This window comes from Corythoichthys intestinalis, chromosome 19 (genome assembly GCF_030265065.1).
Source record: "Corythoichthys intestinalis isolate RoL2023-P3 chromosome 19, ASM3026506v1, whole genome shotgun sequence".
NCBI lineage: Eukaryota > Metazoa > Chordata > Actinopteri > Syngnathiformes > Syngnathidae > Corythoichthys > Corythoichthys intestinalis.
In genome coordinates, this window is record NC_080413.1 from 9,758,826 (window position 1) to 9,774,692 (window position 15,867).

The following is a 15,867-nucleotide window of genomic DNA, read 5'->3' on the forward strand; positions in this document are numbered from 1 at the left end:
GCGGCAAAAAAATTTCGTCACGACAGAGAAAAGGAAAAAGGAGCTTCGACACGAGTCCCGTTGCCCTTTTCACGCTCTTTAAATAGTTCACAAAAGTCACACGGAATGGTTCGTTTTGACCTTAACCATTCATTGTGACTCACTATTATGTCGCGTATCTGGATGAGTCACGAGGGTGCGTGACACGCGTTGGCTCACCTGATAGGTAGATGTTATCGCCGGCCGAGATGACGCTGAAGAACTCCCGGTCGTAGAATGGCAGGCTGGCTAATGGGTACCATTTGCTGTTCTGAGGGTTGAAGCAGGTGACCGCTGTCAGGGAGCGCTGATTCATCCCGATGGCCTGGCGACCCCCCACGAGGACGATCACCTCTGCCACACCTGTGAGATTTTTCAAAATGATTTGTAAATAAAAACCTACCTCTGAAACTTTCACTTCAAAGTTTGCATGCTAAAGGTTTGTTTGAGGGTGCTTTTATGAGAAGACTCATCACGAGCATGGAAAAAATAGCTTGTAAAAGACACAAAATTTGCCTGTTTTTCTGAACCTACAGATATCACTGCTAAATGTATTGCCTCAGGCGATAGGGCGGTAGTGCCAGTTTCCCATAAATGAGGAGGAACCGACTCATTGCTTTCCTTTGACAGTGATAGATGGACCACAGTTGTTTTAAAAATGAACAGTTTTACTACGAAAACAGATTAACAACCTCTCTATTGTTTCAATGGCTTTCATGTTATTTCAGAAATTACCGTAATTTATTGGCCACTCAAGCTGGATTGGATGTTTATCGCCGTCAATGGCACTGAAACAGTTTTGAATTAACTCCAACCTTAGAAACGTTCACTTCAAAGTTTGCATCCTAAAGGTTTGTTTGAGGGGTGCTTTTGCAAAAAGACTTATCACGGGCACTGAAAAAAATTGCTTATAAAATACACCAAAGTTGCCCGTTTTTTTTTGAGAACTTAAAGATATCGCTGCTAAATGCATTACCTCAAGCGACAGGGTGATGGTGCCAGTTTTCCATAAATGATGAGAACGTAACTCACTGATTTTTAAGGAGCCCCTAAAGCAGTGGTCTCCGAACTATTCCACATAAGGCCGCAGTGGGTGCAGGATTCACTCCAACAAAAGAAGACCACACCTTTTCACCAATCTGGTGTTTTATAAGTGTAATCAGTTGATTGCAGTCACGTGCTGCTTGTTTTAGTACAAACCACATTGGTTAAAGGTCTGTGCTTGATCGGTATGAACAAAAACCAGGACCCACAACGGCCCTCGAGGACTGGTTTGGAGACCCCTGCCCTAAAGGTACATCGACAGAAATAAAATATATTCTATCTAATGCGCACCAGAAACTATCTGGTAAACATTAGCATTATATTGCATTTAAGCTAGCGGACTTTTGCTATGCAAGTTAGCCAATTGAAACAACGCAACAATTGGCAATTGCAAAAATGCAACAATTGGCTAACTTGCATGGCAAATGTCCGCTAGCTTAAATGCTATATAATTCTAATGTTTACAACAATTGGCTAACTTGCATAGCAAAAGTCCGCTAGCTGAAATGCTATTAAATGCTAATGTTTACAACAATCGGCTAACTTGCATAGCAAAAGTCCGGTGGCTTAAACACTATTAAATGTTAATGTTTACAACAACTGGCTAACTTGCATAGCAAAAGTCCGCAAGCTTAAATGCTATTAAATGCTAATGTTTACAACAATTGGCTAAATTGCATAGCAAAAGTCCGCAAGCTTCCGTGTTATATAATGCTAATGTTTACCAGATTATTTCTGGTGCGCACCAGAAACTATCTGGTAAACATTAGCATTATATTGCATTTAAGCTAGCGGACTTTTGCTATGCAAGTTAGCCAATTGCAACAACGCAACAATTGGCAATTGCAAAAATGCAACAATTGGCTAACTTGCATAGCAAATGTCCGCTAGCTTAAATGCTATATAATTCTAATGTTTACAACAATTGGCTAACTTGCATAGCAAAATTACGCTAGCTGAAATGCTATTAAATGCTAATGTTTACAACAATCGGCTAACTTGCATAGCAAAAGTCCGGTGGCTTAAACACTATTAAATGTTAATGTTTACAACAACTGGCTAACTTGCATAGCAAAAGTCCGCAAGCTTAAATGCTATTAAATGCTAATGTTTACAACAATTGGCTAACTTGCATAGCAAAAGTCCGTAAGCTTACATGTTATATAATGCTAATGTTTACCAGATTGTTTCTGGTGCGCACCAGATTGCTTAAATTTATTTGATTTCTCTCGATGTCCCTTTAGGTGCTTGGTAGCTTTCAATTAACAGTGATAGATGGACAAGAGTTGCTCTAAAACTATTTTTACACTAACTACGAAAACAGAGCAAAAACCTCCCTATTGTTCCAACAGCCTTAAGGTTATTTAAAAAATTAACTCATAGCAGATCCTGCCAGCCAGTCAAAACAGATTGGACATATATCACCCATTCAGTCTTATGGTGCCACTGTCCAGTAAAGTGTTACCAAATACCATAACTAGCAATTCATGAAACAACTGGAACAGGAACTGAAGAAACAATTAGCACAGAACATGAATTTTGATTGTTATTTATATCAGTAGCGCTTGCAATGCATGCTAGGAGACATGTTGGACAACAACAGTGTTGACAGCAGGTGGCATCAGAAGTTGACTGTCTGGGAGCAGTGATGGCCAAATGAAGCTTCTTTAAGCTTCATTGCCAATTGGTTCAAAGCTTCATGGGGGTTCATTTGGTCTTTTGACAGTCTTACGATGCCACTGTCAAATAAAGTGTTACCGGTTAATATCTTTTGGTGTAAATATCCCAAAATACAGTGAGGACAGGTGCGTTTTTTTTGTCCAGTGCGGCTTATCTGTGAAGAAATGCCGTTTTTGTGTCAAATTTGGTGGGTGGGAGGCTGTAGTCAGGTGCGCCTTACAGTCCGAAAAATATAGTAAATCTGTCGGAACACGAGGGGCGAATGAAGAGGATGCTTGGATACACATGTATACATTCAGTAGAGGTCCCTCTTAGCCAATTGGAAGCCAGGAATGCAAGGCAATAGCCAATGGCAGAGCAGCTACAAGTATGTTACATTCAGTAAACTCTGGGAGCTATGAGTACCAACCACACTGTATTTTTGCCTATCATATCCTGAAATATATTTCAAAATAAGAGGCAATATTTTCCCGTTGAGGCGTTCTTAACTTGAAAATTCTGTATGTAGAGACGTTCATAAGCAGTGTTGGGAATAACAACGCTGTTACATAACGGTGTTATTTTTTCAGTAACGGGGTAATCTAACTAATTATTTTTTCCGCCGTTACCGTTACTGACGGTCAAAAGCGGTGCGTTACTTACTCTGAATAAATTGAAGAAACCACCAGCCGTAGCGAGTCTACTCTGCTCTGTTTATTTGTCATCCAAGACCGTGGGTGCATTCAGGTTCGAGAATAGCGCAAGTGTTTTGTTTTGTGCTTTTTCTTAGCAAAGATATACCACACAGGACGTGCTGGCACTCTGCTTCTTTAATAGCACATATAAGTTCAACATTAACACAAACGTACGGCTCTCGGCAGGCCGTGTCTCTAACTCATTCCCGCATCATGTGAGGAACAGCGTGTGCGGCAAACACACACATGCTAAACAGATGCAGAGGGATATGATGGCAGAGCATTCAGAGGAAAATTTGTCCTCTACGAGGTGGAGATATAAACACTCTTTCAAGTCAAAATACTTGAAGTACAGTAGGCTATGTCTATTTCTCAGGTTGTGAGGGTTAGATTTAATTGATTAAACTCACTTTATATTGTTTACTGCCGATTGTTATTTTATTATATTGTTTGCTGTTTATTTTTGTTGCACTTCAAGTGTAGGATAAATCTGTTGCTGGTGAGATGCAATAAATATTACAAGGTTCTATAAAACTACCTTTCTGTTCTTCTCTATTCAACTGACTCAAATACTGCTCAGAAAATTTCAAATTCTTTGACATACAACAACTTCTTTTTAAAGTAACGGAAATAATTACTTTCCCTGGTAACTAGTTACTTTTACTATAGAGTAATTCACTTACTCAGTTACTTTTTGGAAGAAGTAGTGAGTAACTATAACTAATTACTTTTTTAAAGTAACGTGCCCAACACTGTTCATAAGTACAGGAACCGCTGTACTCAGGTTCCTAAAGTCCAAAAGTGGCTAATAAACTGCCAAAATGCCGTTTATTGTGCAGCGAGTTGAGATCCTAGTTTCCATTCTAGCTCCTATATGAAGGCTTGCATCATAAAAAACTCATCCGTTCGGACACTTGTATCCCAAAGAACGGCAAAACGGTTGCAATCGTGCATGATATTCAGCGGGTTTCATCTAGCCTTAGGGTTTTGGCTGGAAGCGTGCACACACACTCGCACACACAGAGGGCGGGATAAAGACACCAGTGATCCAGAACACACAAACAGGCTGGCAGGCTGCCACTAAGCGACTCCCAGCCGGGCGACAAGGCGGCCGCCAGACCTGAGTGAGCAGCGTGTTTGCGAGCAGCAGGCATCCAGAAGGAGGGGAGGCAAGGCCCCTGTGATACGGGGGGCAGCCAGGATTGAGAAAAAGGTGAGGAATGGGAGGTTAATCTTCATAGACTGGCGAAATCAAGGCCAACAAGCGCTTTATCTTTTGCCCCCCAATCGATTTTGCTGCTCAGTCGAGTCTTTTTACCCGCTGCTTTCCCAGCTTACAAACCAACAACAAATAGCGGACATTCCTCTTTTTAACTCTGAAGTCCCCCCGTCAAAGCCACTAAAACAAACAGGGAAAAAAAGCCAAAGAGGAAGATGGGGAAAAAGATGGAAGCAAAAAGGCCAAAGCAGAGCTTAGCCGACAGCCTGTGGATGAGTGGATGTTTTTCTGGGGTGAAGCTTTAAGAGGCTCCCTGATGGATGTGACGGCCAAAGCCAGGTTTAAGGTGTTGTTTGTTTTAAAGATGAAGCCAGCAACTACTTTAAAACAAAACAGGAACAATGAGGGAGGAGCGGTTACGGGTAAAAGTCAAAATACATGCAGAGCCATGATGGCTGTTTTGACAGGCCTTCAAATGAACTCATAGCATCATTTTTTAAAAAACAAACATTCACATTTTATGGATTATTGCATAATGCGAATGGACAGACTGATGCATACTTGTCCATTTGAATTTTATTAGAGATGTCCCGATCGATCAGCATCCCGATCGATCGGGTCCGATCACGTCATTTTCAAAGTATCGGAATCGGCAAAAAAAATCAGACATGCCTTTTTTAAAATTGTAAATATGTTTTGATTAAATCGTTTTCTAATTGTATTTAACGTTACAGACATAATATGTTACACTCATCCAGAGTCTTTAGTTTAGGCTTAAGGTAGGGTTATCAAATTTATCCCGTTAACGGCAGTAATTATTATTTTTTAAATTTATCATGTTAAAATATTTAACGCAATTAACGCATGCGCTGCACGACCCACTCACGCATTGTAGCGTTCAATCTGTAATGGCGCCGTTTTACCTATATATAGAGATAAAAGGCTGCGTAACATGAGTAGAGTGAATTTTGGCAGCCTTTGGAGCCTTTTTTTAAATTGGCTAAAGCCTTACAATCCCTCTCCCTACGATTAGAAATATCGTGGGAAGCAATGTGGGGAAGAAAGGTAGTAATTGATCTTTTTCTTAACACCCTATGTTATTCCAAACGCAGAAAGAGATATATCAATTGGTACCAGTACGCACAGTCATGGTTGCACGTCCCATCATGCATTTGGCCAGAACAGTTAAATGGCTACAGTATTATTTACTGAAAGCTCAACAAATACACTAGATGGCAATATTTAGTCACAATATACAAAGTCACATTTATCCTTTAAGAATTACAAGTCTTTCTATCCGTGGATCCCTCTCACAGAAAGAATGTTAATAATGTAAATGCCATCTTGAGGATTTATTGTCATAATAAACAAATACAGTACTTATGTACTGTATGTTGAATGTATATATTTGTCTGAGTTTTATTCATTTTTTTCGTAATGCATTGCCAAAATGTATATGATCGGGAAAAATGATCAGGAATGATTGGAATTGAATCGGGAGCAAAAAAAAAGCAATCGGATCGGGAAATATCGGGATCGGCAGATACTCAAAACGATCAGGATCGGATCTGGAGCAAAAAAACATAATCGGAACAACCCTAATGTTTATATAATTGGATGCATTTCGATTGAATTGAGAGACTTTTAAGCTATGTAAATGAACAAAGTGTGCAGTATGTTCGTATGTGAATGGACAGATTCATACATGTTTTACCTATGTATGTGAAGTGTCAATATTTGGTTTATGCAAATAGATGTTTGCATTATGTGCAGGAGTCAATGGACTGAGTGTGACTTTACAGACCGGTGCGTACATTCAATATGTATGTAAATCGAGAGACGGATACAGACAGTCCCCGGGTTAAGACGTAGTTGACTTACGCAATTTCGACTGTACGACGCCAGAGTCTAAGCCGCCATTTTTTCTCCAGTTGCATAACCAGTACCTTATTGTACCTCACAGTATCTTATTTTTTACTGTACTTTATTGATATTACCTGTTCTGTCCTCACTAAACGTTTAGTTGTTCAGCTTTACAGACAGCAAACAAGGCGATTGTGCTTTTTGAAGCTTTTGAAGCTCACTTTTGACAATTTGTAAAGCTGTAACACACACATGTACACTTATGTTAAAAAAACGAAACGCATTTTAACAATAGAACACTTGACAAAAAAACAATTGGTGTTCAAACGTCCATCTCGTCTAATCAATATGTAAATTTAATAGATTAAATTAGCCTAACATGCCCAAGAAAAGTCCACTAGCTTAAATTCTACGAAAGCTAACGTATTTACTAGAGATGTCCCGATCGATCGGCCCGATCAGGTCATTTTCAAAGTATCGGAATTGGCAAAAAAATATCGGCCATGCCTTTTTTAAATATATATACAGTGGGGAGAATAAATATTTGATACACTATTGGCAGTGTATCAAATACTTATTCTCCCCACTGTATATTTTTTAATTAAATCGTTTTCTAATTGTATTTAACGTTACAGACATATTATGTTACACTCATCCAGAGTCTTTAGTTTAGACTTAAGGTAGGGTTATCAAATTTATCCCGATAACAACGGTTATTACCTTTTTAAAAAATGTATCACGTTAAAATATTTAATGCAATTAATGCATGCACTGAACGACCCACTCACGCATTGTCGTGCTCAATCTGTAATGGCGTCGTTTTACCTCTATAGAGAGATAAAAGGCAGCGTAATATGAGTAGAGTAAATTTTGGCAGCCTTGGAGCCTTTTTTTTAATTGGCTAAAGCCTTACAATCCCTCTTCCCACGATTAGAAATATCATGGGAAGCAATGTGGGGAAGCAAGGTAGCAATTGTTCTTTTTCTTAACACCTTATGTTATTTCCCAACGCAGAGAAGATATATCAATTGGTAGCACTACGCACAGTCATGGTTCCAATTCCCATCATGCATTTGGGCATGGCTATAGTATCATTTACTAAAAGCTCAACAAATACACTGGATGGCAATATTTAGTCCCAATATACAAAGTCACAAGTCTTTCTATCCGTGGATCCCTCTCACAGAAAGAATGTTAATAATGTAAATGCCATCTTCAGGATTTATTGTCATAATAAACAAATAAAGTACTTATGTACTGTATGTTGAATGTAAATATTCGTCCGAGTTTTATTCATTTTTTTCTTAATGCATTGCCAAAATGTATATGATCGGGAAAAATTATCGGGAATGATTGGAACTGAATCGGGAGGAAAAAAAAAGCAATCGGATCGGGAAATATCAGGATCGGCAGATACTAAAACGATCGGGATCGGATCTGGAGCAAAAAAACATGATCGGAACAACCCTAGTATTTACAATTCTCAAAGCATATCGCTAACAAGCAACTCCACAAACCGTAGCTGTAAATTTAATTACAAATGCATACACATGCACACATGCATACATTGCACTACCCTCCCCTCACACCCCCATCACGGTGCTGGGTGATGGCTGCCAGTCGGGAACCTGGCAGCCACAGTAATAGGGTGGTAGGTGGGTCCCACACTTTTTCTATATGGCGTGGCTCCCTGGGTGTGGCCTCCCCTCTGCCTCGGCTGCCGGCCGCGGGAGTGGGTTGGGGGGTCGGGTCTCCGATCTTGCATCGCCCCGTGGCAGTTCCTGGGCGTTCTCCTGCCTCCGCCTTCCCCTCTCTTCTCTGGCTGGGCATCCGCCCTGCGCTCCATCGCGGGTCGCTGGCTGGGCGCCCGTGTATCAGCGGGGTGTAGCCTGCACCGGCGGGGGACCCTGCCTTGCCTGGGGCTTGGTGGGCCGCTGGGGGTCCCGTGGCGTGCCGTGCCGGTTGGGGGGCTGTGGCTGTGGCTCGTGGCCCGGGTGGGCGGGCGGGGGTGGGTGTAGGCGTGGGGTTGGTGATTCGTCCCCTCCTGCCATCCCTGAAGGCCGGTTGATGGGCACGCGGGTGGCCCGGGGGACCACCCTGGGTCCCGGGGGGGGACGGTGGCTCCTTTGCTGGGCGGCGGGAGGAGGGATGGGCTGCGCGTGGCACCCCCAATCCCCCGCTCGCCCTCCCTCCCCGGGCTGGCTGGGTGGGGGCCGTGGCCCTGGGTTGGCGCCCGCGCAGTTTCTCCGCCCGTCTGCGTGGCTGTCGCGCGCCCGGTGGGGCTTGTGTGCTGCTGGATGTGGTAGGGCATGCTCGGGTTGGGGGTTCCGGTGCCGGGATTGGCGATGCAGCGGCGTAGGGTTGGTCGCCAACGGGCTTACACTCATAAGAGATTCACATGATTACTGGGTTCTAGATCACAGAACTGATTTGTGTACACTCTACCCCTTTCAGTCACTTAGCTTATAGTCTTATAGACACCCCCACCCCCATTCTCCTCTTTCACTGGCCAATTGGCCCCCACATGGTGTAAACCGGAAATACATCTCGCTGACGATAGCACAAGCATATTAGTAACTAGTTTAGATGTTCAATGTATTTCTTGTTGTTGTTTGTGTATGTGTTTCTTTTCTTTCTTCTCTTGTATTTCTTTTCTTCTGTCCCCCCATAATCCCTTCCTGTTCGCTGCTTTGTCATAATAAAAAGGTATTTTGAATGATCACAATGGGAGTATGTCAGACTCTCCATGTGAAACATTAAAACTGTTCAGAATCCGGGCACTTAGACTTCCATTCTCTGTGTCAAACAGCTGAACAGGACAGGTTTAAAAAAAAAAAAAAAAAAAAATGCATACACAACCACATATTAGCTGAAACAACTTACAGACCTAACTAGAGCGCAGCTACCCTTTATCCCTGTCAGAAGTCTGAGTCTGCTTTTCAATCATACAAGTTGAAAGTCCAGCCAGACCCAACACTGCCACCAGAGGGCAGTGTATCCTCCATCGTTTAAAAAAAAAAAAAAAAAAACACTTGGATTTTTGGATAGTTATTTTCAGGGTCGGACATCGTTTGAATTTGAACGGTTCCGGTTCCGATTCCAAGTTTTGATTCCGGTTCCAAATGATTCTCAATTCAGATCAGGCAAGGTAAAAAAAATCCATAGTTTATATTGATTTCTTAACTTCTCGCTTATTTTTTAAATTATATGAACTTTGCTATTAAGCTCTCACAGGGCTACTTTTTAAAACTTGTTAATAAATATCAGTCTTTGAACTTGAATATGATGAAGTTTCTTCCCACAGGAGCACACTTTCACAAAGATGTTTATTTTCAAAAGCTCACGGAGAAAACATTTACACATATTCTTTTGCCTATGTTTTAGAGTGTCTTATGCAGCAGGCATTTATTGTATTGCATCGTTTGTTTTAAGTGGTATTTAGTTAGTTAAGGGCTGGACAGAGTAGTGTTCTGCCCCTCGATCTTAAATTGCCTACTTTTTAAATTTGATTTCTGTACAGTTTTTCTTTGTGCTATGTGCGCTTGGCTTTCCCTAGTGGTGACTTACTGAAAGCAGCAGGCAAAAAGAACATTAACTTTAGTTGGAAAATAATCCTTGACGTGCACAGAAGCTACACACCTCCTCTGCAATACATATTGTTGAAAAACCTTGACAAAACAAAATCTGTAAGTTTGCGCGTTTTAACAGAGGATCTGAAAATATTTCGGTGTATTTGTTCTGTTACTTTGTTGTGATTTATGTGAAGCGATTTAACATGTTTTTGTAATAAGCTAAATTAGCCATTTAATTTGATTTGCTCATAACAGAGCTAGTCTTCATGTGGCTTCTTCTTCGTGGTGTTCGGCAGCTATTTTTTCGTCAGGCCATCAAAACTTGTAATTGAAATTAAAAGATTCGAATAGTTCTGGAGTGTTCGTCCCGGATCCCATCGATGCTCGATGCCCAACCCTAGTTATTTTCTAGGGGTACTTAAAGGGTTTATTCCAATTTACACGGAAATTCGAGTTACGTCGCCAGTGAAGGAACGGAACTCGTTCGTAATTGTGAGAATGAGGAAGGACATGGAAATATGGAAGTGGACACAGTTGACAGTGTCTATGACTGGATGGGAAAAAAACCAACATCAGTGTTTTAAACGCCACGGTTTATGATTCTGATGACCCCACGTGTACGTGTGCTTTCCGCTCGGTCGCCCGCGTCAACGATCATCCACATCTGGCCGTCTGAATGATCCCTGAAGGTTGAAAGCGCGCTGGCGGACTAACACAACTCAACATAGCCCTGTCAGAACACGGCAGCGGTGGCGAGGGATGGAGCGGCAGCGGTTTGGGGTCACGGCTCGCGAAGGGGCGGCCGCCACTCATCCAGCGGTTTGGAGGAAAGGGAGGCAGCCAAGGAGGAAGAGAACTTTGACAAGCTGATGTTTTCTTCCTGGCAAGAGTAACACATTTTGGAGATGAAAAGATTGGTCTTGACCTTTTTCCCCCCTGTCTACTTTGAAAGATCGCCGATGAGAGGAATGTTCACTGAGAGTAGATGAGTAAAGAGACTTAAATCATTTTATTAGGTACACACAATAGTAAAATGTTTTCATAAGTTGTTGTTTTTTTTTTATTTATTTAAAAATAAAATTGTATAACATGGCTGTATACTGTATGTATCTGTGAATGTACAATAGATGTATAGCTAGCTTTATATCAAGGATATACAGTTAGCTAGCTACACATCTATTGTACATTCACAAATACATACAGTATACAATAATGTTATAAAATCTGATTATTAAACAAAACAACTTGAAAGAAAACATTTTACTATTGTGTGTACCTAATAAAATGATTTACAGTGGGCAAATAAGTATTTAGTCAACCACCAATTGTGCAAGTTCTCCTACTTGAAAACATTAGAGGGGCCTGTAATTGTCAACATGGGTAAACCTCAACCATGAGAGACAGAATGTGGAAAAAAGCCCAGATAATCACATTGTTTGATTTTTAAAGAATTTATTTCCAAATTAGATTGGAAAATAAGTATTTGTTCACCTACAAACAAGCAAGATTTCTGGCTGTCAAAGAGGTTTAACTTCTTCTAAAGAGGTCTAACGAGGCTCCACTCGTTACCTGTATTAATGGCACCTGTTTTAAGTCATTATCGGTATAAAATACACCTGTCTACAACCTCAGTCAGTCACACTCCAAACTCCACTATGGCCAATACCAAAGAGCTGTCGAAGGACACCAGAGACAGAATTGTAGACCTGCACCAGGCTGGGAAGACTGAATCCGCAATAGGTAAAACTCGTAGTGTAAAGAAATCCACTGTAGGAGCAATTATTAGAAAATGGAAGACATATAAGACCATTGATAATCTCCCTCGATCTGGGGCTCAATGCAAGATCTCACCCCGTGGCGTCAAAATGATAACAAGAACGGTTAGCAAAAATCCCAGAAACACACGGGGGGGACCTAGTGAATGACCTACAGAGAGCTGGGACCACAGTAACAAAGGCTACTATCAGCAACACAATGCGCCGCCAGGGACTCAAATCCTGCACTGCCAGACGTGTCCCCCTGCTGAAGCCAGTACACGTCCAGGCCCGTCTGCGGTTCGCTAGAGAGCACTTGGATGATCCAGAAGTGGACTGGGAGAATGTGTTAGGGTCAGATGAAACCAAAATAGAACTTTTTGGTAGAAACACAGGTTCTCGCGCTTGGAGGAGAAAGAATACTGAATTGCACCCGAAGAACACCATACCCACTGTGAAGCACGGGGGTGGAAACATCATGCTTTGGGGCTGTTTTTCTGCAAAGGGACCAGGACGACTGATCTGTGTAAAGGAAAGAATGAACAGGGCCATGTATCGAGAGATTTTGAGTGAAAATCTCCTTCCATCAGCAAGAGCATTGAATATTAGATGTGGCTGGGTCTTTCAGCATGACAATGATCCCAAACACACAGCCAGGGCAACAAAGGAGTGGCTTCGTAAAAAGCATTTCAAGGTCCTGGAGTTGCCTAGCCAGTCTCCAGATCTCAACCCCATAGAAAATCTGTGGAGGGAGTTGTAAGTCCGTGTTGCCCAACGACAGCTCCAAAACATCACTGCTCTAGAGGAGATCTGCATGGAGGAATGGTCCAAAATACCAGCAACAGTGTGTGAAAAGCTAGTGAAGAGTTCCAGAAAACGTTTGGCCTCCGTTATTTGCGACAAAGGGTACATAACAAAGTATTGAGATGAACTTTTGGTATTGACCAAATACTTATTTTCCACCATGATTTGCAAATAAAATTAAAAATCAAACAATGCAATTTTCTGTTTTTTTCCCCCCCCACATTCTGTCTCTCATGGTTGAGGTTTACCCATGTTGACAATTACAGGCCTCTCTAATATTTTCAAGTGGGAGAATTTGCACAATTAGTGGTTGACTAAATACTTATTTGCCCCACTGTAGGTCTCTTTACTCATCTACTCTCAGTATATCCCAGATATAAAGCTAGCTCTACATCTATTGTACATCCACAAATACATACAGTATACAGTAATGTTATAAAATTTTATTTTTAAAGAAAAAAACTTATGAAAACATTTTACTATTGTGTGTACCCAATAAAATGATTTAAGTCTCTTTACTCATCTACTCTCAGTGAACATTCCTCTCATTGGCGATCTTTCAAAGTAGACGGGGGAAAAAAGGTCAAGACCAATCTTTAGCTAGCTTTATATCTAGGATATACAGTTAGCTAGCTAGCTAGCGTTATATCTCGGATGCAGGGAGTCCTCCGGTTACGGTGTACTCAAACTATGATGTTTCGACTTTACGACACCCGTGCCGCGTCCACCATTAAGTCTCCTGCACCAGTTTCTGCTTAACTCGCGCATGCTCTTCTGTGTCTAAGAAAATGATTGATTTTAATTTAGTGGTTCAATTCAGACATGCTTGGTTATTCAGTAAAAGGAGATTCATTGAAAAATGTTTTCAATTCCATCTAAAATTGTTTAAGGTGATGTGTTCATGGTATTAAAAGGCGTGTTAGACAAATAAAAAAAGGTAATTTCATTCATTATAGTCTGTTTTTTTTCCGAAAAAAAGAAAGAAAGGTTTATTGAAGGCCTAATGCTGGTTGAAAACACAATTAAAACGTGTTCGGTTTCATTTAAGTCGTAACCATAACTGTCTTAGATGTTGCAGTTGCTCTTAAAGTGCTGTATAAAAGTGGAGAAACATATTTCAATTTAAGATTAAATGGATGGTAAATCAAAGACAATTTGGGTGGAAACGGTGTATTTTTTGGGGGGGTTTACCTTTAGTTTTTATTCATAATTTGTGTTTCGTGACGTGAAAGATAGATATTTACAGCAGATATAACGAGCTTTGAAACATTTCAACAGCCGTCACCCTCTGAAGGCTGCCACCTGCTGCTTTTTTGGCGGCGTCCCAATTAACATGAGTTGATCCCGAATTTCTCGTCCCTCCTCGCCTCTCTTTCAAGCTTTAATTGAATGTGTTGTGTCTGCGTTTAAGCAGGCAGCAAGGTGAATCTGTCAGCAGCTCAGAAAGACAATTAAAAGCGTTTTAACCCTGACTTTGTTGATTCTTGTCCGGCTCCGAGTAATTATTAAGCCTCACCGTTTTTTCTCGGGGAGTAAATGCAGCGTGAGATTACTTGTGCTGCAGCGGACTTTCACCGGGTTTCTTTTATTTACACACGATTAAAACATTTATCCTTGCCGTTAAGTTGTCTTCGGTGTTCGAGAAAACTCCCAAGTTCCTTTGATGACTAAATCGTCATTGATGTTCACTGAAAGGTTAATTGAAGACTGATTTCCTTTCATGTTTACAAAAACCTCAGTTTTGGCTAAATTGGAAACTAAATTGTTTGTTTGTGAAAACATGCGTGTTAGCATTTTTAGCATGTTGTTGTTCTTAGGGCTTTTTGAAGACTCAATTGTGTTTTTGTTAAATTAATTCCTTCAAAGAAACACTGTGTTAACTCAAAAGAACATGTATCTAAGACGACTTTGAACTGTCTTTGGTGCTACGTATGGTTGCCTGTCATTGCCTGTGATTGACAGGTGATTTTAAAAATAAAGTCCTCTGGGCTTCCACATGACCCAGAACAGGATATGCTTTCTAGACGAGAGACGTGAGAGTTTTTCAGTCATACATTTGCAGTGTGAAGTGGCGACGGTCTCGCAGCTTATCGACAAAATCTCATCCGGTGCGGACTCATAAATTCGACACAGAGAAAGTAAATCCAGCTTAGGTGAAGCGCATCCGCAACGCTGACCCGCTGGACACACTGCAAATCTGCTGGAGCCTCTTCCAGCATTCATTACAGACACGGGAACATCCTTTGACCAAATTGTAGGGATTCTTTTGGATATGCAAGGCTATCTGTTGCTCAGCAGATTGAAATATTGACTGTTGTGTTAGCCAAAATTATTTACCAACCATAGAATGACTGTCAATACCCGATCGTGACGGGCTCTCGGATTACGCATGCACGAACCGATGCCATTTTCTCTCGAGCGATGACAGCAGATAAGGGTACAGTGGTGTGAAAAAGTATCTGAACCTTTTGGAATTTCTCACATTTCTGCATAAAATCACCATTAAAATATGATCTGATCTTTGTCAAAATCACACAGATGAAAAAAAACAGTGTCTGCTTTACCTAAAACCACCCAAACGTTTACAGGTTTTCATATTGTAATGAAGACATCATGCAAACAATGACAAAAGGGGGAAAATATTAGAGGTAGGAATCTTTGGGCACCTAACGATTCGGTTACGATTCAGAGGCTACGATTCGATTATAACTCGATTATTGATGACTGCCCCCCCCCCCCCCCCCCCCGCTATTAGCTGTTTTTAATGTTTTGCACATTAGTTACAAAAACTGTAAAAAAATAAAATAAAAATAAGCTTCCCGGTACAAAGAAAGAAAAAGCAACCCCTGCTGGATATAAAGGGGCACTGCACCTCCTGCCCCGATGCACTGTTTGTAGGGTATTTAGGGGACTTAAATGACTCAAGTCAGCAGCTAAGTAGAACAGCAAACATCCTAATATCCTCTCACACATACTGACGCACAGTCGGTAGCACCATCATGGGGGCGCCGTGGGCCCCCCTCCCTCAACATCGTCATAGCAAATTAGCACCCTGGGAGACAAATCACAGGGTTAGCAAATGAGAGCAAATGGAGTAAAAAGGGAACGTGATAAGACATAATGGTTATGGACCTGCAGCGAGATATAAATGTCTCCCACGGCTATACACAGAGAGTGTGTGTGTGTGTATAAAAAAAGAGCATATCTATGCGTGTTGGGGTGTGCGTGTTCGTGTGTTA

General features: G+C 41.3%; 1 protein-coding gene across 4 annotated transcripts in view; it reads right to left on the reverse strand.

The window, feature by feature from the left end:
- LOC130907439 (kelch-like protein 29) overlaps nucleotides 1-15,867 on the reverse strand; it is a 501,705-nt gene that overhangs the window by 51,184 nt on the left and 434,654 nt on the right. For all 4 annotated transcript variants that reach the window (XM_057822529.1, XM_057822530.1, XM_057822531.1 and 1 more), the window contains one exon: nucleotides 199-381. In XM_057822529.1, the coding sequence (XP_057678512.1) occupies nucleotides 199-381 (183 nt within the window). The remainder of the gene's footprint in view (nucleotides 1-198; nucleotides 382-15,867) is intronic.